Below are 23,362 nucleotides of genomic sequence, written 5' to 3' on the forward strand. Positions count from 1 at the left end.
ACGGAAGTTACTTTAATGGTGAAATTCGTTGCCGGATGTCGAGTTTGCATTACGGCGAATTTCACATTCGCGCGGGCTAACCTGGAATTTTTTTTTTTTTTTTTTTCTCCCCCCTCCACGTTTGCGTTACCACTAAATTCACTCACTCTCTCGCTGGGTGAACGAACGCGACATTCTGTGCTTCTGTTTCACATTTCGGTCTCGTCCGTGCCGTGGAAACTTTCGCAATGGTCGCGGGACTATGTGGAATTAGCAGCTTGTCTGTAGAAATGTTTAATTGAAGGTAAGTGATTATTTTTTATTTTATTTTTTTTGGGACGTCGTAACTAGGCGCCGCTCGTGTGCCAGCTGACCTAATAGCGTACACGGCGGCACAATCTATTGTTTCACGAACTGAATAAAGTTAAATTGAAAAAAAACATTTAATTGAACTAACCTTTAACAAGTCGACACTGTAATTCTAAACTTTGAGACACTTCACAACGGTAATGTGTCGTGCTAGAAGGGGCTGTATTTTGTTTTTTATGATTTTCAACCTTTGATGTTTAAAATAGTTGCCCACTTATTTCTAAAAGTCAGAATACAGGATATACAGTAAATACATGGGGAAAAACTACACTTCTGTTTCTCAGGAACTGCAATAATGTCCCTGGGTCAATTTGACCCATTATCTAAAAGTGTCAAATCCTAATAATGAGAATTATTAACTCCATCAGTCATTATACTCCTTTGCACTGACAATTGAAAGCAGTGTTAAGTACAAGAATGAAGTCATGTCACCCTGAAATTTGACTTTTCCCGAAGTATAACGAAATGAATGTTTGTGTACACTGAGGCTGTTTTCAGGTCAAATTTTACCTGTCACTGTGTCTGCTAAAATGGATTTTAGCTGTGCCAGTGTGCGTGAAATCAAGCACAATGGTGGGAATCTTGAAGCCGTGAAACTGTGCATGCCATGAATGTGTGTATTTTTCATGGAGCACAGTGTTACGTTTTCAAAAGGGAGCTTCAAACAGTCCCGAGAACTGTCTGTGTGCCACCACATCTCTGTAAGTTCCTGCCGAAACATGCATCTGTTGGTCTTTAGCTCTCCTGTTGTTTGTTTCTTTGGTACCCCCAAAACTCTCCACGTCGGTGTGACCCCGCTGCATGTTAAACCGTACAAAAACACATTTTCCTAAAGAATGTAAATTAGACATTTCTTCCCTTATTTAAGCCCCTCGTGGCATTTTGGTGCCATGGAACTATGTTGAAGTCAGTTGAGGAGCTTCATTTAGGCAAAAGTGGTGCTTTGCTAGCATCTTGTGGCATCTATAGGCAATTTTAAATCTTTTAGGGGGGATGTCAACTACTCATGGATTTTTGCTGTTCACGGCAGGGCTCGGTCCCTATCGCCTGTGAATAGCGGAGGTTCACTGGACACCCAAAAAATGTTCATGGGTTAAAGTGACCCGCTGTGTGTTTAAATACCAAAAATAGAATAATTACATTACTAACTAGTCAGTCAATATTTAGTGCACCAACAACTAAAACCAAAAATAATAATTTTTTTTGTGTGTGTGTGACTGTGTATATATATTTTTAACACAAGCATTTTTTTCCTTCAAAGTGTGACGTAAAACATGTATTAAAATATTTACAACATACAATAAAAAGAAGAAAAGAGCACAGTTAAAGACTGCAGAAGTGTTATCCTAAAATGTTTGAAAGGGATCAATTTGACCCACAACATATGAGTGTTTTTAAATGTGCTTTCACTTTGTCCACCACTTCCATGTGGGACTTCTTCAGCTTGTCTGCAGTGTTACTTCAGTTCTTTAAAAACACATGATGTGAAGCTATGAGGCCAAACTTGTTTTGTCCCTGTCGCTCCCACTATGCTTAGCTTCATTGCTATGAGTTTGTGGTAAAAACCTAACTATCTGTCTGTGAATTCTGTGTGTGGGTTGATACAGAAACACAAGTTCTGTAATGTACAACGGCGCATAACAGCTAAGTCCTTTACACGAAAATAATTTTTAATTAAGTTTTTACATTTTAAATATGATTTCGTCTCGTTGTTCTAGTCAGCACTCGGGCCGCGTCCTTGAAAATTAAAAACAGGAATTATGTAGTAACCGTCCATCATCGCAGAAGTAAACCTTAGAAATAAGGAATGTCGTAACTTCCTTTCATCACTGAAATTCTTAAAAAAAAAAAAAAAATTAACTGTGTTGAGTCAATCCTGACTGAAAATCATCCCTGACCATAAGATTTATCAAAGAAAAAGTTTTAAAATTTGCTCTTAACCCCCTTGTTATGTGGCAGGTCAAATTGATCCATTGTAAAGGTTAATAAATACCATAAAACATGACTTAAAGTAATGTTTTTTTTGGGGGGGGGGGATATGAATGAAGCTACTTCTGCTTTGCTGCTCCAGTTCTTTATCGGTGAGGAGTAGGATTTTTAAATTCAATTCTACATAAGTATTTTGTTGGAAGCCAGTGCAGCACAGCAAGCAGAGGGGGGACATCGTGTATCATCTCTTCTCCTCATTGTAGTCAGCACTCGAGTCACTGCTGGAGAGTTTTTACCACTTCCTGGAGCAAGCAAGCAACTAACCGCTATTTCTTTCAACATCACATCTGCATTTTGTTAAGGATTTGTATTTTGCTGTCTTGTTCCCACAAACCCTTTTACCAACATCATGGGGGGTGGTTTAAGTGTGCGTTTCCATGACACAGTCACCTGGAGGCCGGAATGGCCTAAAGAGAAACACTTTTTGAAAGTTAAATAAGGAAAAGGCAGAGAAGATGACAAAAGCGAGGTTTTGAGTTTAGAAAGAAAAAGAGGGATGCAATGAAAGCCTGTGTTTTAAAGTGATTTTTGCTTGTAGCTGTAACTAATTCAAGTCAGATGTTTGGCTAATATGGAAACGCTTAGCTGCCTTGCACTGCACACAACATAGAGGATAGAGTGGAACCTCTGTCAAAGACAAAGTTGGGTATTTGATTTTGTTCAAAACAATTAGCAAATTTCCCCCTAGGAAATTCTGGAAGTAAAAAAAAAAAAGTTCCTGGGTCGCTTTTACACTTTTCCCCCACTTGTCATCAGTTTAAAAAGCCAACCACCGCTAGTTAGAATGTATTGTAATGGCCTCACAATTGGTCAAGGATAAACACAGTCGCCGAAGCACTTTAAATTCCTGTATTGAACAAACGGTAACAAAAGAAACGCGTAATAAGCACATTCATACACGAGCTGCTGCATCTACAAGTGATGCCCAGGGTCTCAACGTGCAGACTGGCTAACCTGAGCGAACAAAAGCCAACTGCACACGCACGTCACCTATTCAAGCAAAACCTTCAAAGTCACAGATACTACAGTGTAGCATGTGAGGATGGTAACCCCCAAGTGGACACAAATAATGCCTACACCTCACATACATGTTTTGTATTGGTATGGTTTAATAATGCAAAATATTTTTTATGTGATTACTTAATTAATCGATGGGATATTTGGTACACTAAGAGGAAGAGAGTAATCAAGCCCTACTGAAAAGCACAGTTGCTTGTGACGTACTCCACTAACGATGCCTGGATGGTGATACATCCTTTGGAAAAAAGTGTGGCAAAATTCCAAGGAAACATCAAATGCAGACCGCGAGTGTAACTTGCACGCTGAGCTGAGGTCTCGTGCTAGTCTGATCGGTGCCACATTGAAAGCGTTTTCCCGAAAATGTCAAGCCTAGGCCTAAAACTACTGTGTTGAATGTCTGAGTTTATCTGGAGGGAGTTTCACAACGGGATGCAGTATACATATTTATCTAGAAGCGCATGTGTCACCACATCATGGGGGAATTGTGCTGGCTTTTATTTGGTTGTTGCTGCTACCTCACCCCCTTTGCTTTGGAGCCCCTCATCTACACACATTACTGGAAACGTGAGTGAGTCATGTTTCTATCATCACACACACACACACACACAAACACACACACACACACACACTATTCAGGGAGGTCTATTAGGTCCATGTCGGGATACAGTAAATTTGGACAAACTATTACTATGATGTCATCTCCCCTTAACCCATGTACATTTTTTCCTTTCAGTGTGTTTGTTACAATGGCAGAACTACCCTCTGGACTGTTGGAGACATGCGTGGTGGTTGGAGCCTCCAGCGATAAGCTCAGAGATGTATACCAGGTAGCCATAGTTTAAAAAAATAATTTTTTGTCAAATCTCCGCATTTTCTTTCCTCAGGCTCTACTCGAATACTATTGAATGCTATATACTGTACTATTGCCTGATGGGGGGCTGCAGTTGCTTGTTTATTTTCAAACTGCTTGTAGTGAGTGATGTCATGAACGCTGTGATCTCAACATCTCTTGAATCCGGCGCGCTCATACTGGTCAAAGGAGACTCTCATCTCTCTCATCTACTAACAGTTAAGCGTTTAGTAAAGGGAGCAACGGTGCATTTTGACTGGAGAAGATTTTGTTTCATTATTATTATTATTGTATTGTTTTGTTGTATGTACAGTGTGTGTACATCACATTGTACGGTTTGCACCAAACTTGTAAATGTCTTAATTTGTATTTGCTTTTATTTTCCACTGTTTTACTCTGCTGTCTGTGGCCAGATCGGCATTACAAAAGATAAACTGTTCTTTGCTATGGACACTGCAATATGATGCGCCACAGTCTCCAATTTGCTGCAGCGGCCCATTTTCTTGCTGCCCTCGGCCTCCTTTTGAATAAAATCTGAAATGGCAAAAATAATCAACTTGAGTTTACCCTGTTGCTGTGCTTTTTCCATGGCTGCTGTTGTGCTATACTCTAGTCACCACTATGCTGCATCAGCCCATAGAGTTTCTCTTTCCTCTAACATTAAGGAGCATTGTTTTGTGTTTTTAACCGTCAACTACACATTTTTAAAAATATGTTCTCCTTATTTTTGACCAGCTTCATCAACAAAATAAGTTTGTGGAATTTCCCTTACTGGATGCAGAGGTGCTGCAGGTCCATATCCCGCCTTTTGTCTCCAAGGAGACCAATTCCAGTCATGTGATTGGTCCCACCTTTAGCCGTGTGCAGCGGCGGAGAAGTTTCATCAGGAAGGTATTTTGTAATTTGGGACATGTTAAGAGACATTTTTTGTGAAAGGTTTATAATTGTTTGGAACCTGTTGACCGTTCTTGTAGAAGAGGCGAGACTGTGCTCCAGACGCATGGCATAACGGGGAAGCCGCCAATCAGTCGGAGGTATCCGTGACAACGGAGGACATCAGCGTTCCGAAGGATCTGGACCTTATCGCGTTGCCCCAGCTCTGTTTTCCCGGTATGTCTGTCTGATCCTGGGCATATCTTATTGGAATTTGGTTAAAAACTTGAATTTTTCACCTATTTGTGCTGGTCAGGTGGTCTTCAGATGGCCAATGAGCAGAGAGAAGATGCTTATCACTTCTTGGTTTTTACCGACCTGTTTGGGAACCGAACTCATGGAGTTGTAGCGCAGTACTACAGATCTTTGCAGGTGGGTTTTGTATTTCAAGACGACCTTCTTTTTTAACAAGTGTTTTTACATCGTCGTTTCTGATTGGCTCTTTTTTTATTCCTGTCAGGAAGCTGCCATCCAGAACGGCCATCGGTGGATTTCATCAAAATATCGTCTTTTCACGCCCTTCGCCGTGTGTGTCATCTCCAAGTTCCCCTACTACAACGCCTTGAGGGACTGCTTGTCGTGGTAATACTTTGGAGTGTTCACGTTTTTGAAAGGCAGCCAATTGGTGCGTCTTCTTTCTCCTCTTTTAGTTTGCTGGTCCAGTTGCGGCCCACGAGACAAACCGACTTTGCGGAAGCCATGAAGGAGTTTTCTGCCAAGTTGTCCCTCGTCCCTTTACCGCCTCCCGGACAACTACACGTGGTCAGAAAACTCTCATACTTCCTCATGTTGAATGTATTTCGGAATATAATCCTTTACTCAACTAGAGATTATTTGTTGGTATAATTTATGACAAGTGAAACAAGTTTAAAGGGTAGACATTATGTAAAATTGTAAAATAGTTGCGTCTTTGCAGTGCATATCAACAACTAAGTAAATCATTTGTTAGCTGCCAACAGTATTTCTGAAAATGAGTCTGTGAGCTGAAAGACTTTATGTTCCACAGAAGGCATTGCTGTTTTGGTTAGTAACACATTTGAAATTGGCTGCTATTTGAGAAAATACAGCATGTTCTTAGTTCCTCTCCATACTCAATTTGGCTCTGTGTGTAGTCCTTTAGCCTCCGTCCCCTGCAAGTGGTTCTTCCATCCAGGGAGGACCAGGACGGCCCCATTATCGACGTGGACTTGCACCTGCCTTTACTGTGTTTCTCGTATACAACACTCCTCCAGGTATTGCTCCCGAACATTTGGCAATCTTTTTTTACACTGCGGTTGTGCAACACAAAAGTAGACCAGCATGTCGGTGTGTTTGTTTATGCATGACTGACTTGGAGTTTGAACTTAAACGTAGCACTCCCCAACAGGGAAATCTAGTGATGTGCAGCTGACTAAATTGTGTTGTTGTTTTTTTCCCCCTAAATGTTCTGATCTCCTGTTTCACCACTGGTGTCATATCAATCAGAATAATGCCACTTGACTTGTCAAAGGCAGCGGTATTGTCTAAACAGGACATGCAGGATTTGAAATTGCCTTTCACAGCATGCAATGTATAAAACTGCATAAAAAGATAAGGACATATGCAAAATGCTTATAGCAGTCAAATGAATAAAATAATATATTTTATATAAAACATACGAGAGTAATACTGCGGTGCCTTGAGATACGGGTGAACCAACTTTTTTTAGTTTTTTGATATGCGAGCCGTCATTGGGACGATTTTTTCTTGCTTTGACTTGTGAACGCAAACATGACATAAAAGCGCTGTGTGGTGGCGATAAACTCGATTCGGCACACTTCACAATAAGCAGCAGTTTGGGAAATGTTGAACATATCAGCAGAACACATGCCACTTTGTTGAAGTTTACTGTCAAACTAAACATAAAGCAAAAAGAATTACGCGTATATTTAAAACAACCAAACTATGTTGCCTTAAGAATGCCCCCCGCTTGCTTAATGCTAACATAATTGAAAATCCCATTGATATGCTGATGGTTACCATCTATAGTTGAGGTTTTACGACCCGTCAAGCAATGCATAATTGAACACAAATGGTGGCACAACACATGTAGATGCACAACAATGTGGCTGAAAAGGATTAATGGCATTTCCATTCATTTCAATGGGCAAAAATAATGTTTTATGTCAGAATCCTCGCATCTCCAAAACCATTCTTTTTCAGGAATTAAAAAAACAGCAAATTTTTTTGAGTTATTAAATATTGCATTAAAGTTCTTAAGCTAATTTCAACACTTTTGATTGGTTAATAGTTTGTAAAAAAATAACTAAATAAATGTCAATTTGTCAATAACAGTTGACCTGCTAGTGCAAAAACATGTAAATTATGAGTACTATACGCCATCTTCCGATCTAATCGTAAAAAAATGAGTACATATTAAAAACAAACATCGCCTTCCCTCCTTTTAGATTTTGTCTTACCTTCTTCAAGAACAACGGCTGGTCTTCTTCTCGTCCGACTGGGCCAGACTCACTCTGGTTGCCGAATGCCTGCTGCTCTATCTAAAGGTCGGTAACTGAGAAACGCCATGCCGGCGTCATCTTTGGAATGGTTTCTCCTTTCTCTGTCTCTTATCTTTCTTCTTTTCCTGTCCCGATGCAGCCTCTCACCTGGCAGCACCCCTACGTTCCTGTGCTGTCTCGAGGAATGCTGGACTTCCTAATGGCGCCCACAGCCTTCCTAATGGGCTGCCACATTAGTCATTTTGAAGAAGTGGCTGCAGTGAGTACACAAATTTGTCATCAAGACAACATATGAACTTTATTGTGACATATTTTTGAATATAATCTCTTTGTTTAATTCCAGGAGACAGAAGATCTCATCCTGGTGAATATTGACGATGGCATTATTCAGTCATCCTGTGCGGATGTCATCGACTTAGCCACCATTCCTCTGACTGCAGCTGAGTGCTTTATTTCTAGGTAACAACATAATAATGTATTAATGTACAGCTGGTTGATCGTAAAATGGCTTTGTGTGTGGGCGGATGTGCAGAGCTGAGTCGCTCCAACTTCACTATGACTTGGAGCTGTGTCACCTGGGATCGGCCACCGACGCCAATGCCTTCAGAGCTCAGCGGCGAGACTGGCAGAGACGACTCAACAAGCAGATACAAAACATCTGCCTGGAATTGCTGGTCAATATCTTCAGGCAAGTGTGTACTGTGTGTGTGTGTGTGTGTGTGTGCGTGCGTGTGGTTAAGTACAGAAAACGAAAGGATTTCATCGGCCCAGGTTTCATTTGCTTGTACAGGATTTAAAGGGGACTTATAGTATTTGGGGTAAATACTTTTATATAAATAGTTGGGTCTCTGTAATTTTTGGACTACCTGACATCAAGTGTGAAATTAAACAACCAAATGAATCTTTATCTGGCTATTTGAAAAAGTCTGCAAGTAAGCCATTCGGAATTTTGCAAATTGTGTCGTCACAATTTGGCAATTTGCATAGTTGCCTCCACACTGAGTTCCAAAGATCCACCAGTTTCAAGTGGCGGCCTATGTCAAAGCCCAAAGGTGAGCAGAGCTGCATTAAGTTTTGTTAGATGCACAGATTACCCTTGGAAAAAATGACCTCAAAACAACAAAAATATTAAAGAAGACATTTTGTCCCTAAAATAAGCCGATAAATCTACCAATAAAATTAGTATGATTTGACTTGATAAGATTCTTAAAATTGGAAATTTAAAAGAAGTATTTTTGTCTTGCAGAAAAAAAAGACAACTGTCTTAAAGAAAGTACAGTAAGATGTTTCACTAGAAACAAGATAAATTCACTAGGTAATATTTTTTTCATGTTTGCAGTGAACTTTCAGCTCACACTGTTAGGGTCTGATAAGTGGTATATACTTGATTGCTCTGTGTAGATATTGACGTGGTTGGTGCGGTGAGGGTATTTGTGTTTTCCCGTGTCTTCTCTTCATGCACCACATGCATGGATCGGCACTTTTTTTTTTTTTTTGATCACAACCCCCTAGCTCCTCCCCTGGTCGTCATGGTAACGGCTGTTGGCCCTGCAGTATATTGGTCAGGGGCTCACTTGCCTTTTAGACAGGTCCACAGCACCTCAAAGCAAAAGAGAAGACAAGAAAAAGTGTGTGTTGTAATGCTTGCTCCTTGGGGTATTTTTACAAAAGCATGCCACAGACATGTTATTAAAACACCCGGAAACTGTTTTAGAGCGTGGGGGGAAAAAAATGCATATTTTTCCTTTAGTATAAAATCCACATTATGAATGTCATTAAAATGATCAAGTAAACATCAACCCTAAATAACAAGTAAAAACTCACCCCAGTAGCATTTTTAGATGTTGAAAATGTATACATTTCAGATGTCATTTTGATTTGGAGTGTTTTTAAAGTGATTAAAATGTCCATCATGTGTCTTCTATCAGAGGGGTCCAGGACTTTCTCAACCACGAGCACAGAGTTTTTAACAGTGAGGAGTTTTTGAGGACCAGGGAGCCAGCGGACCAGCCCTTTTACAAGAAGGTAAACTATGAATTACATGCTTGTCACATGAATACCAAATGCCTGAACTGACCCTTGGTGTTTTTTGTTTGTTTGCCCTCAGGTATTAGACACTCACATCTTTCACTCATTCCTGCGAGACAGGCTCAACAGGAAACAGGACAGCTTTAGCCGCATGGAGCAGAACACGCGCAACCTAGCGCACAGGTGTGTTCTGCTGTGATCTGAACACCGTGGGACAAACCAACAACGAGGGCAATGCAATTACAAACTCTTTGCATGTAATTTTTGCTTCTCAAAGTCACAGACAGGCTCAGGAAACGTGCGCGTGTCCTGCTCGCTGTTCAAAAATGTTGCTTCCTAGTTTGGAAATGATTTAGTCATGTGAGCTTTTTGACAACATCCTGACTGCATGTTGTAGATAAAACCATGTGGGAGGTGCTAATGTGGAGTCCCATTCCAGGGGTAGGGAACCTTTTTTCCGATCAAGTATTTATGAAGTCCTCTGAGCGCTATACTGATTTCATGAGAAACGATGACACAATGTAGCAATGGAACATTTGTATTTAATTACATATTGTGTTCTTTATGGAATAAATGTTTTGGGGACTTTTTGTAAAAGTTCCTCTGAGGTTTACTTCTTTTTAGAACTGCATGAGGGGCCAGATAAAATCGACTCAACTGTGTCTTTAGATCAAACTGTCACAACCTTTATGTTGGCTGTCGGCTATTCCACCAGAGAGGGCTGTTGGTAGTCTTGAGGTGTATGAAGTTGTTGTTAGATTCCCCAGAAGAGGGAGTGAAGGGAGACACACATGCACCCTTCACATAAAAGATAACTATATACATAATAACTCTATAATAAAAATACACATATAATGTGTAAAATGTTTATGGTCAGTGGTCCATCGGTTCCTCACCGTCACTTCTTTCAGGGCATTGCGATTTGACATGTAAAATAAAAAACTGTGTTAAGCAGCATTTGGTAACATTCTTCATCACAGTAGATCGCGTTTGACTGCCAGTGTCGTCGTTCTGCAGGAATCGGGGCGTGACTGATTCCCCCCGGCGTCCACCCATGTCCGAACTGTCCCGGAATGGCTACAACAGCTACACCAGCCCGGACAACCGACTGAGCAAGCGCCTGGGAGCCAGCATGCCCAACCTGGACCAGTCGCTCCACGAAACTCTCACCGGCATCAGTCCCGTGAGGCCGGCCTCTCTCCGGAAAATGGCCCCCGACGTTGGTGTGTTTTGTAGACTGGAAGAGTTTTGTCAATTCAAGTCAAATAATGAATTTTCCTCATTTATCCTATTCCAGGGTTGAAGTTTCCTCAGAAGGTTGTCAAGGTTTTTCGCCTCCCTGAATTCCCCCCTCCTTTGGCATATCAATACGTTCAGAACTATTATTCGGAAATGGTTGCGAGCCTAGGCAAGGCTATTAGCGGTACTCCTCCTGATGAATCAGCTCTGCTGGCGAGGTACTGAGGAAGTGCAAAGAACTATTTAAACATTTTTGTAATTCCAATGAACCCTCATTTGTCCAGGTATCACTACCTACGTGGTTTGGTCAACACAGTCTCAAATAGACGTCTGGACGCTTTGGAGAACTTCCAGAGTCTTTATAAGACCGACTCCGACATCTTTCCTTTGCAGATGGTTAAATCTCTGGTGGACTCCCTGCCAGAAGCTGACCGTTTACAGGTTTTTATTTTATCCAAAACTGTTGATGTTATGCAGTCATTAAAAGAGACGTACTACAATTTGTTTTTTATTTTTATTTTTTATTATTATTATTTTTTTTTAAAGGTCTCTGACATTGTTCAGACAAATAATCAAAAGATAAAGACTTGTATAGCACACTGAACATCCACTTGTAACGCTCTGTCTCTTGCAAATGAACCACCAATAGGCTTTTGTTACCCTGACAGCCAGGAGCCGAGCTAGGGCATTGTAATTAAACAGTGGCCACAGTCTGATGAAAAAAGTGCATTTAGTATGTTGTATTTTAACATGTGGAGGCAGCATTTCATCAACAAGCTGCCTTATTACTCATTGTCAATTAGTGTATTAGTTGATCTGTGCATGTGGCACATGCAGCAGACATTACCAAACACAAATACCCCATGTCCCCACATCGGCAACTTCCCTGACCATTTGAGTATATGCCGTTTATCAGAAGGTAAAGCTGTTAGTTAAGGCTTGTTTGTGCTATCACTGCAGCTCTGCTTACATTTGGGCTTTGACATGATAAAAATGGTGGCTCTTTATCCAGCCTTGCTGCCTAGTCATGGGTCGGGTAACTTGGTGTAGGGATGGTTCTTATGTAGATTAGTCCCACAGTTACATCACAGTGGAAGAAAAATTCAGTATGGCTTGTTCACAGACACATTTATGGAGATGGGCAACTTTCAAAATTTTCTATATAGAATTTAATATTATCATATAACACTTGATCGGTAGGCAGGCACTCTAGAGACCCAACTATTTGTATACGAGCGATTTAAAAAGTTTCAGTAATATGTCCCCCTAAGTAATACTAACTGACTGGGAATGCATTTGTTTTAGGCGGACAAGCGGCCAGAACTGAAGCGTCTCATCAGCCGCCTTAAGCGGGACCAGGAGCGCGAGTCGCACGACGACAAGCACGAGGAAGGCGCCGTAAAACGCTTCCAGCTGCCGAAAAAGTACATGCAGTTGGAGGAGTTTGTGAAGTGTGTCCAGGAGTCCGGGATGGTGAAAGACCAGGGGACAATAAATAGGCTTTTTGATGCTCTTACTGTTGGTAAGTACGACAAAAGATCTCACTTTTCCCTCTCATAGACACTACTCTCCAATTAGTCGCCATCCAATAGACAAATACACTCTTCTCTATGGATGTAACCGTATTTCTCTCAGTTCAAAGAGGCTATTGTCAGCACACGGGCATTAAAAAGCTAACTGGCAAACCTATTAAGACCTTGTTGCCAACTAAAACAGAAGCATCAAAGGACAAAACCCGTTACTCAGATGAAAAAAAGTGTGGCCACTTATTGCTGCTATATTATTAAATATATGATCTTACGTGATGTGGAGACATTTAGCTCTCTAGTTGACTGGCAGGGGGTCGCTCCACAGTGTTGTGTGCATCGATGTACTTGTATATGTTCCAGGGGCCAATGCTAATTTTCTATGTGAACTCCACTTTTATTTGACATAAAGTGTATTACAGTATACTGGTAACATTGTTTAAATGATATTATTCTGAAAATGCACAAATAAAGGCCTCCCCTCATCTGGAGGTAAAGAAAAAATAAATGCCTCAGGCCATTATTTGGGGTATATTTAAGGTTTCTCCCACAACCTCTCAAAATGTTCCTACCACAGCACATACGACTTCCTCAGGTTAATGATTTGCTCAAATTCTTGAAGAAAGAGAGCCTCTACGCAGGCCCTGTGGAAGCCAATATCGACTCCTGTAATGAAAATAGCCACCTCTATAATAAGAGACTCTGATGTCTGTTCTCAGGGGATGTTTCTCTTTATTTTCTTTACACTACATTACACAAGAAAGACTTGGATGGGTTTCGTGCATTGTAAAGAGTTGCCTCTGTGACCTGGCAGCATTCCTGTGAGTGATTAGAACAAGGCGAGAATGAGAGATAAGACAGACCTGGAGAGGGTAAATATTATTCTAGCTTGGGGGAGCCAGAAACAATTAAACATTGCTGTAACTCTTTTCCTCTTTTTCTTTGTGTCCTGTTCATTTGGTGTGTCCATTAAGCTGCAATTGATTGCTTTTTTCCGCTGTAATTTATCATCGGGATGTCAGCTGCTGCATGCATGAACAGAAATGGCTGTACTGGACTTATTTTTGAAATTGTATTGTAGTGGTTTGTTGCAGTATGGCAAACGTTTTCCACTAAGTGATCCTCCTCCTCCATTATGTTATGATACAGGTTTAGTGATGACACATTCAAAATACAAAAAAAAAAGAAATGAGATATGAGAAGTGTGTTTTTGCTGTTGTTATTCATTTCAGGGCATCAGAAGCAGGTTGGACCCGAGTTGTTTCGTGTTTTCTACACCATCTGGAAAGAGACTGAGGCTGAGGCACAAGAGGTGTGTATGCACCTTTAGAGGAGACAACTTTCCATTTTTTTTTTCACCATTTAAAACACTTCTCAGGTGTCTTAAACGGTATCTGCCATTCGTGGGTCACAATAGACAGAGGATAAAGAATTACAGAGAGTTCATTGTTTCCAATTTAGCAGATTTGTTGCTATATTTAGCATCTTTTCCGACCCTGTTAGCATTTATGTAAAACGGAAATGACTAGTGACAAATCCAGTGACTTTTTGCGGTGTTATTGGAGCCTTTTTGAGACTGAGACTCCCTCCACAGCAGGAGACATTCACCCCTCCGTGTCCAATATTAAGCCAGTAGTGACTTTTCTGACTGAGGATGTGGCAACACTGGCTACTAGTAATCCAGCGTGTGAAGAAAAAAAACCCATAAAGATTTGATTTGTAGTTTCAATCATGGAGGATGGACTTCATCACCAAGCTGCCTAGTTACACTTGTCAAATGGTGTTGCAGATCTGTGCGTGAGGTGCATGCAGCGGACACCCCGCGTTAGCTTTGCTGAACATTCGAGTATATGCCAGCTATCAGAATTCAGTGCTGATAATGCTAATTCCTGCGAGTACTGCAGCTCTGTTTTGCTTTTGGCTTTGACATGATGGCCGTGGTTCGAAAATGGAAGATCGTTACCCCGGTGTTGTGCTCTTTGTTATTTGAGGTATGCTTGCCTGCGTCTGTGTTGGAGCACATCGAACCCAGCGAGTGCGTCTTCAAGCTGTCCTCCTCGGTCAAGACGAGCCGCGGCGTGGGCAAGATCGCAATGACCCAGCGCCGGCTTTTCCTGCTGACGGAGGGGCGTCCGGGCTACGTGGAGGTGGCGCAGTACAGAGATTTAGAGGTAAGAGGAAAAATGATAACAGCGATGTAACAGTGCTCCACATGCTTAGCTTCTCCTGATTTTCTCTACAGGAAGTAAAAGTGTCCTCTGCTCCTTTCCTGCTCCTGCGAATCCCCAGCTTGAAGTTGCGCGTGCGGGGCAGAAAGGAGGCCTTCGAGGCTAATTTAAAGACGGAGACAGAACTCTGGAACCTAATGGTGAAAGAGATGTGGGCTGGACGCGACATGGCCGACCAGCACAAGGTAACATCAACTGAGGGAGTGGATACAGTATAATAAATAGACTGAGGCCTTCCTTTGTGAAGCCACATGTACAGTCGATATAAAAAGTCAACACACTCCTTTTCCAATGCCAGAAGAATTGCAACTGCCTCGTGCTCTAGCAGCATACCTAGACTGTAAACAAACACAGTGCAGCTTAGCTTCTGGCTACTGACATCATGGCCAGAGATATGCTTTTGGCAAAACGTTAAGTCATTTGAAATGGCACCACGTGAATGTGAATATCAGAGCAACACAGAAAAATAAACAGCTTCTCTCAGGCTCTTAGGATTGAACAAAAGCAATAACAAATATCGTTATTAGTCTTTTCATAGCTGAATAGTTCACTGTTCAACCTGTCTCTGTTGCACTTGTCTGCATCCTTCATTTCCTAAAAAGAAGACAAACAATTAGGGTGTCACTTTCCTAGAAAGACAAGATTTAAGATGTTGTCTCATCTACACTACCAGACTTTTGCATGTGATTGTAGCAACCAGTGGTTGTTTGTTTCCAGGACCCCCAGTACATGCAGCAGGCCCTGACCAATGCCTTGCTGATGGACGCGGTGGTGGGCAGCCTTCAGAGCAGCAAGGCCACTTACGCCGCTTCCAAGCTCGCTCACTTTGACCGGATCAAGATGGAAGGTAAACCACAAACAAAATGTCATCTAGTTTACTTTAAAGTGGAAAACAACATAGGAAATAATAAATGTGATCTAATTACAGAGAGCTGCAGTCTAGCTTGTTTTGTTAAATTTTGTAGGTAGTTTTTTCCGGAAATTGCTGTTTGAACCCCAAATTGTACCACTCCCCCGCACCTCCAAGTTTCCACATTTTTGCATTGTGTTTTTCCATGGGTTGGTTTGTGTATCTCCAGTGCCAATGATGGTTCCCAGGACAACCGCGGAGACACTGAAGCACAAGATTAACCCTTCCTTGGAACTCGCCGCGCCTCGTGCCGTTGACGTTCTTCTCTACACGCCAGGTAACCAATACAAAACCCAGTTGATCTTTATCATCTCATCACATGTAGACACTTCTTCCAAAGCTGACTGTGTCGCCATCTGTTATAAAGACGCCCATAAACATTCTCAGCTCTTCTGGTGTCCTCTGCTTGAACGCACCTAAAAAGGACGCATGGGCAACTACGGCAATTATTCAAAAGCAATAGCTTGTATAAACATTGCAACCTGGATCACGTTGGTAAAGCAAAGCAAAGCAAATTTATTTATATAGCGCAATTCATACACAAGGTAACTCAGTAGTAGTAGTCTCATTAGCTTAGCTTAGCTGGCTAAGCTTGCTAGCACCATGGATAGCGACAAGGCCTCACATTAGTAGCATAACAATAGCTTCTTTGGTTGATTGTTTGCGTTTAACTTACTGTATTATTTACGAGGTTTGTTGTTTCATATACCAAACAAGGAGTGAACCACCTCCATACTAATTTAACCCTCCTGTTATTTTTCAGAACAAATGGATTGATTATTATTTATTTTTTAATTATTCAATTAAATATATTGTTTTAAAAAAAACAGGATAAAACTTATTTCTCCTTATTTTTGCTCTTAGGTTTTTGCAAAGTGAAAAATAAAAATAAGTTGACTAAATATGCAGTGGGTCACATAGAAACAAACGAGAAGGATGGACTTTCATATACCAAACCAACTCCATACTGATGTAAAATTCCTGTTGACCTGTTGTAAAAAATCTACAAAAGCTTTTTGAAAGATTTATTAAAAAAAATATATGTTTTTAATGGCCATACAACAAGCCATATGTGTATGGCTGATATTACCAACATTTTGACACCTCTTACTTGTAAAAGCGTCTGCACCAGCAGATTATTAAGGCCACTCTCTGGAAACGAAACTAAAGTTTGATACCACTCCTTCAATATTGCTTTGTCCCAGAGAGTGGGAAATTATGTCATTATTAATCATAAAGGAGCAAAGGTTCTGAACTGCATAATAAAATACCCCATTGGTGATACATGTAGCTATCTGAATACCTGAGGATGTACTTCCAGTGGGCATCTGGTGCCACTGAATACCTCCTTCTTGGAGCAGGCTGACTCAGCGACTTAGTTCTTCCTGTCCCCTCTTTGCAGTTGTGTGGGTGAAAAGAACAAACATGACCATTCAAATGGCTGTCAGCCTCTCCTCTCGCTCCGCTCTCGTTTGAATGTAGGTCACTGAGTTGAATTCCTGGCACTTGTCCACAGCGCTCCCTCTTCTCCTGTCAAATAGCTTCGTTTCACTCCCCTCGACGTCATGCCTCCACCTTGTTTTTGAAAATAAACACCTCTGGCGTCTGAGTACTTGAATCTGACCGTTAGCTGAAGCCGGGTGGGGTTGTGTTTCCATTCGTTCCTGAAGGAGCACATTTTTACAATTCAAAAGTGGTTAGGTCTATCTGTGGTGGTGGTTCAAACTCCTTGTTTGGTATACGAAACGAAAACTCGTAAACCTCTTGGTATGTTTTTTTTTTTTTTTTGGGTACATCAAAAATGTTGTCATATTCAAACCTTGCAAATGCAAATTCCAATAGAATTAAAAATGTAAGATATAATACAAAGAAAAAACACACAAAATAAGGCCAGCAGACTATAGTGGACCCACGCATACTCGCAGTTCGGCAATAACTGTGTGTGTGCGTGTGTGTGTGTGTGTGTGTGTGTGTGTGTGTGTGTGTGTGCGCGCCTGACTGTTTCAGGTCAGTTGTGGGTGTCGGTAAGCGGAGGCAAGGTGATGGTGTTCGATGCCTCCAGCTGGTCCCTGACGCACACTTGTCAAGTCGGGAATGCAAGACTGGTAAAAAGAAAATGCACAAAGTGAACAAAAACTACAGTGGCCTGGAAGCATACACACAAGTGACAGCACACATACCAGGTCCAAAACACATAGCAAATCGAGCGGATTCTCCACTTACGAAATTGCTAATGCTCCATCTGTACAGAATACACACCGGTAACACTACCTTGTGTTACCGGGCAAACCATCCATCCATCCATCCATCCATCCATTTTCTGAGCCGCTTCTCCTCACTAGGGTCGCGGGCGTGCTGGAGCATATCCCACCTATCATCTGGCAGGAGGCGGGGTACACCCTGAACTGGTTGCCAGCCAATCGCAGGGGACGCATAAACAAACAACCATTCGCACTCACATTCACACCTAGGGGCAATTTAGAGACATCAATTAACCTACCATGCATGTTTTTGGGATGTGGGAGGAAACCGGAGTGCCCGGATAAAACCTATGCAGGCACGGGGAGAACATGCAAACTCCACTCCACACAGGCGGGGCTGGGGATTGAACCCCGGTCCTCAGAACTGTGAGGCAGGCGCTCTAACCAGTTTTTCAACGTGCCGCCCCGGGCAAACCAGGCCCGTTAAAACAGCACATGCATGCCACTGACATCAGCCACATAAACGTGTTTTCCTCCCATTAACATTGGCTCCTTTGCTGGCCTCTCTCTCAAACGGTTTTTATGTCTCCGCCGTGTTCATCAGTGAGCCATCTCGCTGACCTTCAGTCACATGAAATCTGTTAACTTGGCTATTTCCCGCACGCACACGGTTACATTTGAATGACACCTCATTATACCGGAAAGTAGATAATTCTTCTGTGTTTCAGTTGAGTAATTTTATAGACCAGGTATGTCCAAAATCCGGTAAGCCACGTTTAACCCTCCTGTTATATAGCGGGCCAAAGTGACCAGCTTTAGTTAAAAAAGTATGTGTGTGTGTGTGTATGTGTGTATAAATTGTTGAATGAAATGGTTATTATTGGAGTTAATAAGACATAAACAATGTTTTCTTTTTTTTTTTAGTTTCTGACACGTTTGGATAATCAAACACATTCTGGGGTTAGCGCAGCGCGTTGTCCATCAACCCATTTGTTGTGTATGTGATGCTGCGGCGCAATCTGACGGTGCAGCAGAATTGCAAATTGTTAAATTCGGAGGTGTCTACAACTTGTGATGGCATCTCTGCGCATCTAGTCTGAGAGATGCTGACGAATTGATTTCTGAGTGAACCGCAAGAGATTTTGGCGGAGTTGTACAGTGATAGTACATTGTATAGTAAAGTATATTGATTTTTTTTTTCTTCTAGTTTTTGTTTTTCAAACGGCTCAATTTGGCCAGCAACATCTCAAGGGGGGTTCATTTAAATTTTGACTGCTCAGTCATGAACTGAGGCAGTTGTTGGGCACACATTGGTGATCAAAGTATGAGGAAATAACTGATTGACTACTTTATGAATGTATTATTAATAATATTCACTGTTATTGTAAAGTCTGTGATTTATCATTCTGAATTCATTTTCAACACTAAAAAAGACCAGCCTGATTAGATTGATTTTTTTAATGTAATAATGTTTCTGGGTCGGTTTGACCCGAGCCTGTCTCATTATTAACTAACCGTGCAAATACATGAAATGAACCATTATAAGGTATTGTCTATGTTGATCAAACTTCCAAAAAAATTTCAACCTCAAATGGGTAAATGTTTCCTGCGATATCATAAGGCTTGAAAATGGGCCTGTGCTTAGACATGTTGAATGACTGCGCACCTGCTAAATTGTCGTGGAACACGTTTGCCTTCTAGTGGAGATATCGGGGTAGTACACAATGAGCTACCATCGACCACTAAATTCAGGTCCCAGTTATATATATTGCGAGCCTCATCATTCCCTTCCTTCCGTTTGTTTAGAACTGCATGCTGGAAGTAGACAAAGACCAAGTGTGGATGGGTTCAGAGGATTCTGTCATCTACATCATCAGCATGGTGGCCATGGTCTGCAACAGGCAGCTGACGGATCATAGGTCTGAGGTCACCGGACTCGCTCTTGACACTGACAAATACAGGTGAACCATTGCAGGCAACGCAGTATTTTGGGGAAAATTACTCAAAATACAGCATTGCTATCAAAATAACAATATATAAATCTCAATAGTGATGACAGTGGCCATACCATGAATTGTAATCTTAAAGCATGATAATTCAGAGCATTGAGTGTGTATATATAAAGTGTCTTGCATTGGTAATGAAGTGGTACATGTTACTGCCTTACATGCATACAGCACGGGTTCGGGTTCGATTCCCGGGCATTCCCCCAGTACGCATCCACTGTCGGTCCCAAGTCTGAATAAATAGGAATGGTTTCTTGTTGTCACCTTTGATCCAAACTAATTTCTCAATTTGAATGTACCTAAGTTTCACTAATTCAAGGGCTTTTGTATCATATACGTAAATCTACACTCTGAATCAGTTCTGGATTAAACTTCACTGCTTCTAATTCAGAAATAGTTTTCACCCACACTATTACATTTCTTTTTTACATTTTTGCCCATGATGACATCATTGTATTTTCTTTCAGTCAGAAGGTGGCGTACTCCTGCAGCGCAGAGGGAACCGTCATGGCGTGGGACGTGTCCACATTGCAGGTCAGTATTAATTGCAGAAAACGTGTAAATTTATTTTTCAGCCATGGTTATTTACTTTCCTGTGGAACACTTGCCAGCTGTTTTGAAGGCTGTGTGAAGCGACACACAGACACACACAGATTTTTAAAAATGTTTTATTTTAATTTTTTTTTGTCAGCGAAACCACTCTTGATGAGAGGAAGAAATCACCACATTTAGGTGTTTCTTCCCTAATATCTGCATTCTGTGTCACCCCCTCAGGTGAAGAAGAACTTTCGTCTCTCCTGTGACCGCCTGCACTCAGTGCACAGTTGCAACGTGACACTATGGTGCTGTAAGTGTCTCGTGTCAGTTTTATATGCTCCACAAAAGTCACCACAGAAATCAATTTAACTGGCTGTTCTTTCTCTTTCCTTCCAGGTTCCAGGGACAGCATCATGGAAGTGTGGCGGAACGGCTCTTTAAAGCATCGTCTGCACCTGCCCGAGCAACACAGAGGCTCTGCGGTGACATTCAGCTCTGTTCTCTTATTGCCTGAGGTAACACACACACGCACGCTTACGGAGGACAGAGGAAGTGGCTGGTTGACTTCCAAGTAAAGTGAATTTGTTTCATGCTCGGACTGTCACCAATGTAAAATATTTATGATTTATGTATGCAATGTTTTAAGTAACATTTAATAGCTGTGATATAAGTTCAAAACTAAGTTAACCAATGAATAACAAAACAAAAGTAAGTGAAATGATTTATTTTTTAGGTCGATCCTATTGTGTGGTATTGGAGGTTTACCAGTGCATGTAGAAGGGGTAGGGTTAGGTTTGAACCACATGTTGGTTTATTTGTGTGTGTGTCTGTGTCTGTCTCTCTCTCTCTCTCTCTCTTTCTCTCTCTCTCTCTCTCTCTCTCTCTCTCTCTCAGAGGGAGGAGGTGTGGAGCATATGCGCTGATTCCGGAGACGTATGCATTTGGCACACGAAAGACACGTCAAAGCCCTATCACCGCGTGGCGCTACAGGACTGCACCGGATGCCAGTGCATGATTAAAGTGAAAAACCAGGTGAACACATACACAAGTACACTAATAAAGTTTACTCTTGTAAGAAACAGTTTTTTAAGCATATGTTGTTTCTTATGTCTATTCAGATCACTGACATCAATATTTCACATTAGATAATTAGTTTGCCAGGTAAACCTAACTACAGGAGCACTACACACACACACACACACATGTGAAATGGTAGTTTCAAACTGACCATTTACTGTCCTGGTAAAAAAAAAAAGCTAAAGAGATGTGGTAAAATAGTGTTAATTTAAGACAACACTTCACCCCAGGCTGCAACAAAATACAGTTGAAGCTGTGGGTGCTAAGTGTATAAAGTGGGGAAAACCCATGGTGTGGCTATCTGCCAAACTGCTGATTATTGTGAAGTGAGCTGAAATGAGTTCACCGCTACCATACTCAACCTTTTGCGTGCAAGTCAAAGCAAAAAATCAACCGAAGAACAGCTCATGTCACGAAAAATTTGTAAGGTGGTCACTCAAGGCACCGCTGCTTCGATTAACAGCACCTAGTGATAACTCTTTGATCTACTATAAGTATCCGGTGGTTGTGGTCATCTCTGTAGTGACACAAAATGGCTTCTCTTTGTAGGTGTGGGTCGGCGGAGTTGGCCGCACCTCCACCAAAGGGAAGGTCTACATACTGGACGTGGACCGCCGTCTGGTACTCAAGGAACTCCACGGCCACAGCGACAAGGTGACGGCATTGTGCTCGGCCGAAGACCGCTACATCCTCAGCGGCGCTGCCAAGCATGACGGGAAGATCGCCATCTGGAAGGTGGAGTAGGAGGTAGTGTTGTTTACAATCGGCGTCATCTACCTGGACGGCTCCTCACAGGATGTATTCACTTGCGCACACCTGTGGAGGAAAAATGGAGACTTGATGCAGAAAAGCAGTTTCTCCTTCACCTTATACCCTCAGTATTGAAAGAAGTATTATGTTTTTTTGCTTTTGTAAGCCAGCCTGGCCTCCAGCTGTGAATTCAGTTTATTGAAACTTTTTATTCTGCCTGGGAGTTTTGCTTTAATGGCACCTCTTGGGAGAAGTGGCTATAAAGACGTTAAAAGACACTATAACCCTTGCATGAACCCAGTCATGAGCTTATTTACCGGTAAGTACCATAATTTCACTTTATTGCTGCTCTGTATCAACTGTTTTGACACGAAATACAGGGATGAACTCGACCCGGCAACTTTACACTTGGAGAGCCTTAACAGACCCATGTTAAAGCAGACATTTTTCTGTCTCACTGTTTTTCTATAAAGGGCACTAACACGAAATTTGGAGACGGCGTCGACACGGCAACTGTACGGCTTTGTAAAAGCAGCCGTTTTTCAGACTTTTTCCACACCGCTATTCTGTATAAACTGCACCAACGCAGAATGCGGAGACGAAATTGACCTGGCAATTTTAAGATTTTGGATGTTGTATCAGCAGTAACAGAGGCTGGCATTTTCTGACTTTTTTTCCATGTCTCTGTTCTGTAAAAAGGGCACTGACATAGAATCCATGGATAGATTTGACCAAGCAATTTTTTGCCATGGGAGTATCAGAACTGCAACAAACACATGTTAAAGCAAGCATTTTTCCGTCTTGCTGTTTTTCTTTTAATGGCACCGACACGGAATGACGGGGATGGAATTGACACGGCAATTTTACATCTTCGAATGAATTCCGAGATCCCAGGAAGTGATTTGTGAAGTTTAACACCCCACACTCACGTCTCCTGCCCCGTCGTGTTGAAAGCAATTGTCAACCGCCCGAGACACTGGCATTTTTTGTCAAATAATTGTGGCAATAATCCCATTTTTGCTGGGTTTTGTATAAGACTACTATATGCTACTATACAGCAATTTTGAGGGATCTCTGTATAAAAGGGTACAGCATACTCTGTGGTGTACATCCTGGTCACATATTGTTGTTTTTGCCATATTGTACCGAGTAGCCTGGACAGAAGATGCCTGTAGTTCAAAAAGTTAAATTTCTGAGAATTTGCATGATCATCATGACACTTTCTCTTTACCATCACTGT

The 23,362-nt window shown here is 41.6% G+C and overlaps 1 protein-coding gene across 4 annotated transcripts in view; it reads left to right on the forward strand.

Moving 5' to 3' along the window:
* Positions 1-38: 38 nt before the first annotated feature.
* The window catches only part of dennd3a (DENN/MADD domain containing 3a), a 23,843-nt gene continuing 519 nt past the window's right edge, over positions 39-23,362 (forward strand). The window contains exons 1-31 of one of the 4 annotated variants that reach the window (XR_009786108.1): positions 43-283; positions 4,091-4,184; positions 4,943-5,098; positions 5,182-5,317; positions 5,397-5,512; positions 5,601-5,722; positions 5,791-5,902; positions 6,253-6,372; positions 7,567-7,665; positions 7,760-7,879; positions 7,964-8,079; positions 8,153-8,308; positions 9,549-9,645; positions 9,728-9,831; positions 10,666-10,871; positions 10,946-11,105; positions 11,172-11,328; positions 12,193-12,409; positions 13,646-13,725; positions 14,405-14,584; positions 14,656-14,826; positions 15,359-15,488; positions 15,721-15,828; positions 17,559-17,656; positions 19,559-19,713; positions 20,226-20,292; positions 20,533-20,605; positions 20,692-20,810; positions 21,190-21,327; positions 21,922-22,441; positions 22,596-23,362. The exon at positions 22,596-23,362 is cut by the window's right edge and continues 519 nt beyond it. Coding sequence is in view for 2 of the 4 variants with exons in the window: in XM_061760143.1 (XP_061616127.1) it covers positions 4,104-4,184; positions 4,943-5,098; positions 5,182-5,317; positions 5,397-5,512; positions 5,601-5,722; positions 5,791-5,902; positions 6,253-6,372; positions 7,567-7,665; positions 7,760-7,879; positions 7,964-8,079; positions 8,153-8,308; positions 9,549-9,645; positions 9,728-9,831; positions 10,666-10,871; positions 10,946-11,105; positions 11,172-11,328; positions 12,193-12,409; positions 13,646-13,725; positions 14,405-14,584; positions 14,656-14,826; positions 15,359-15,488; positions 15,721-15,828; positions 17,559-17,656; positions 19,559-19,713; positions 20,226-20,292; positions 20,533-20,605; positions 20,692-20,810; positions 21,190-21,327; positions 21,922-22,116 (3,789 nt within the window). In the remaining 2 variants the exon portion in view is untranslated. Of the gene's footprint in view, positions 284-4,090; positions 4,185-4,942; positions 5,099-5,181; positions 5,318-5,396; positions 5,513-5,600; positions 5,723-5,790; positions 5,903-6,252; positions 6,373-7,566; positions 7,666-7,759; positions 7,880-7,963; positions 8,080-8,152; positions 8,309-9,548; positions 9,646-9,727; positions 9,832-10,665; positions 10,872-10,945; positions 11,106-11,171; positions 11,329-12,192; positions 12,410-13,645; positions 13,726-14,404; positions 14,585-14,655; positions 14,827-15,358; positions 15,489-15,720; positions 15,829-17,558; positions 17,657-19,558; positions 19,714-20,225; positions 20,293-20,532; positions 20,606-20,691; positions 20,811-21,189; positions 21,328-21,921 lie in introns of those variants that run through there. The other 3 variants (XM_061760144.1, XM_061760143.1, XR_009786109.1) reach the window with 3 other exon arrangements.

The sequence above is a fragment of the Phyllopteryx taeniolatus genome, chromosome 21, assembly GCF_024500385.1.
Source record: "Phyllopteryx taeniolatus isolate TA_2022b chromosome 21, UOR_Ptae_1.2, whole genome shotgun sequence".
Taxonomy (NCBI): domain Eukaryota; kingdom Metazoa; phylum Chordata; class Actinopteri; order Syngnathiformes; family Syngnathidae; genus Phyllopteryx; species Phyllopteryx taeniolatus.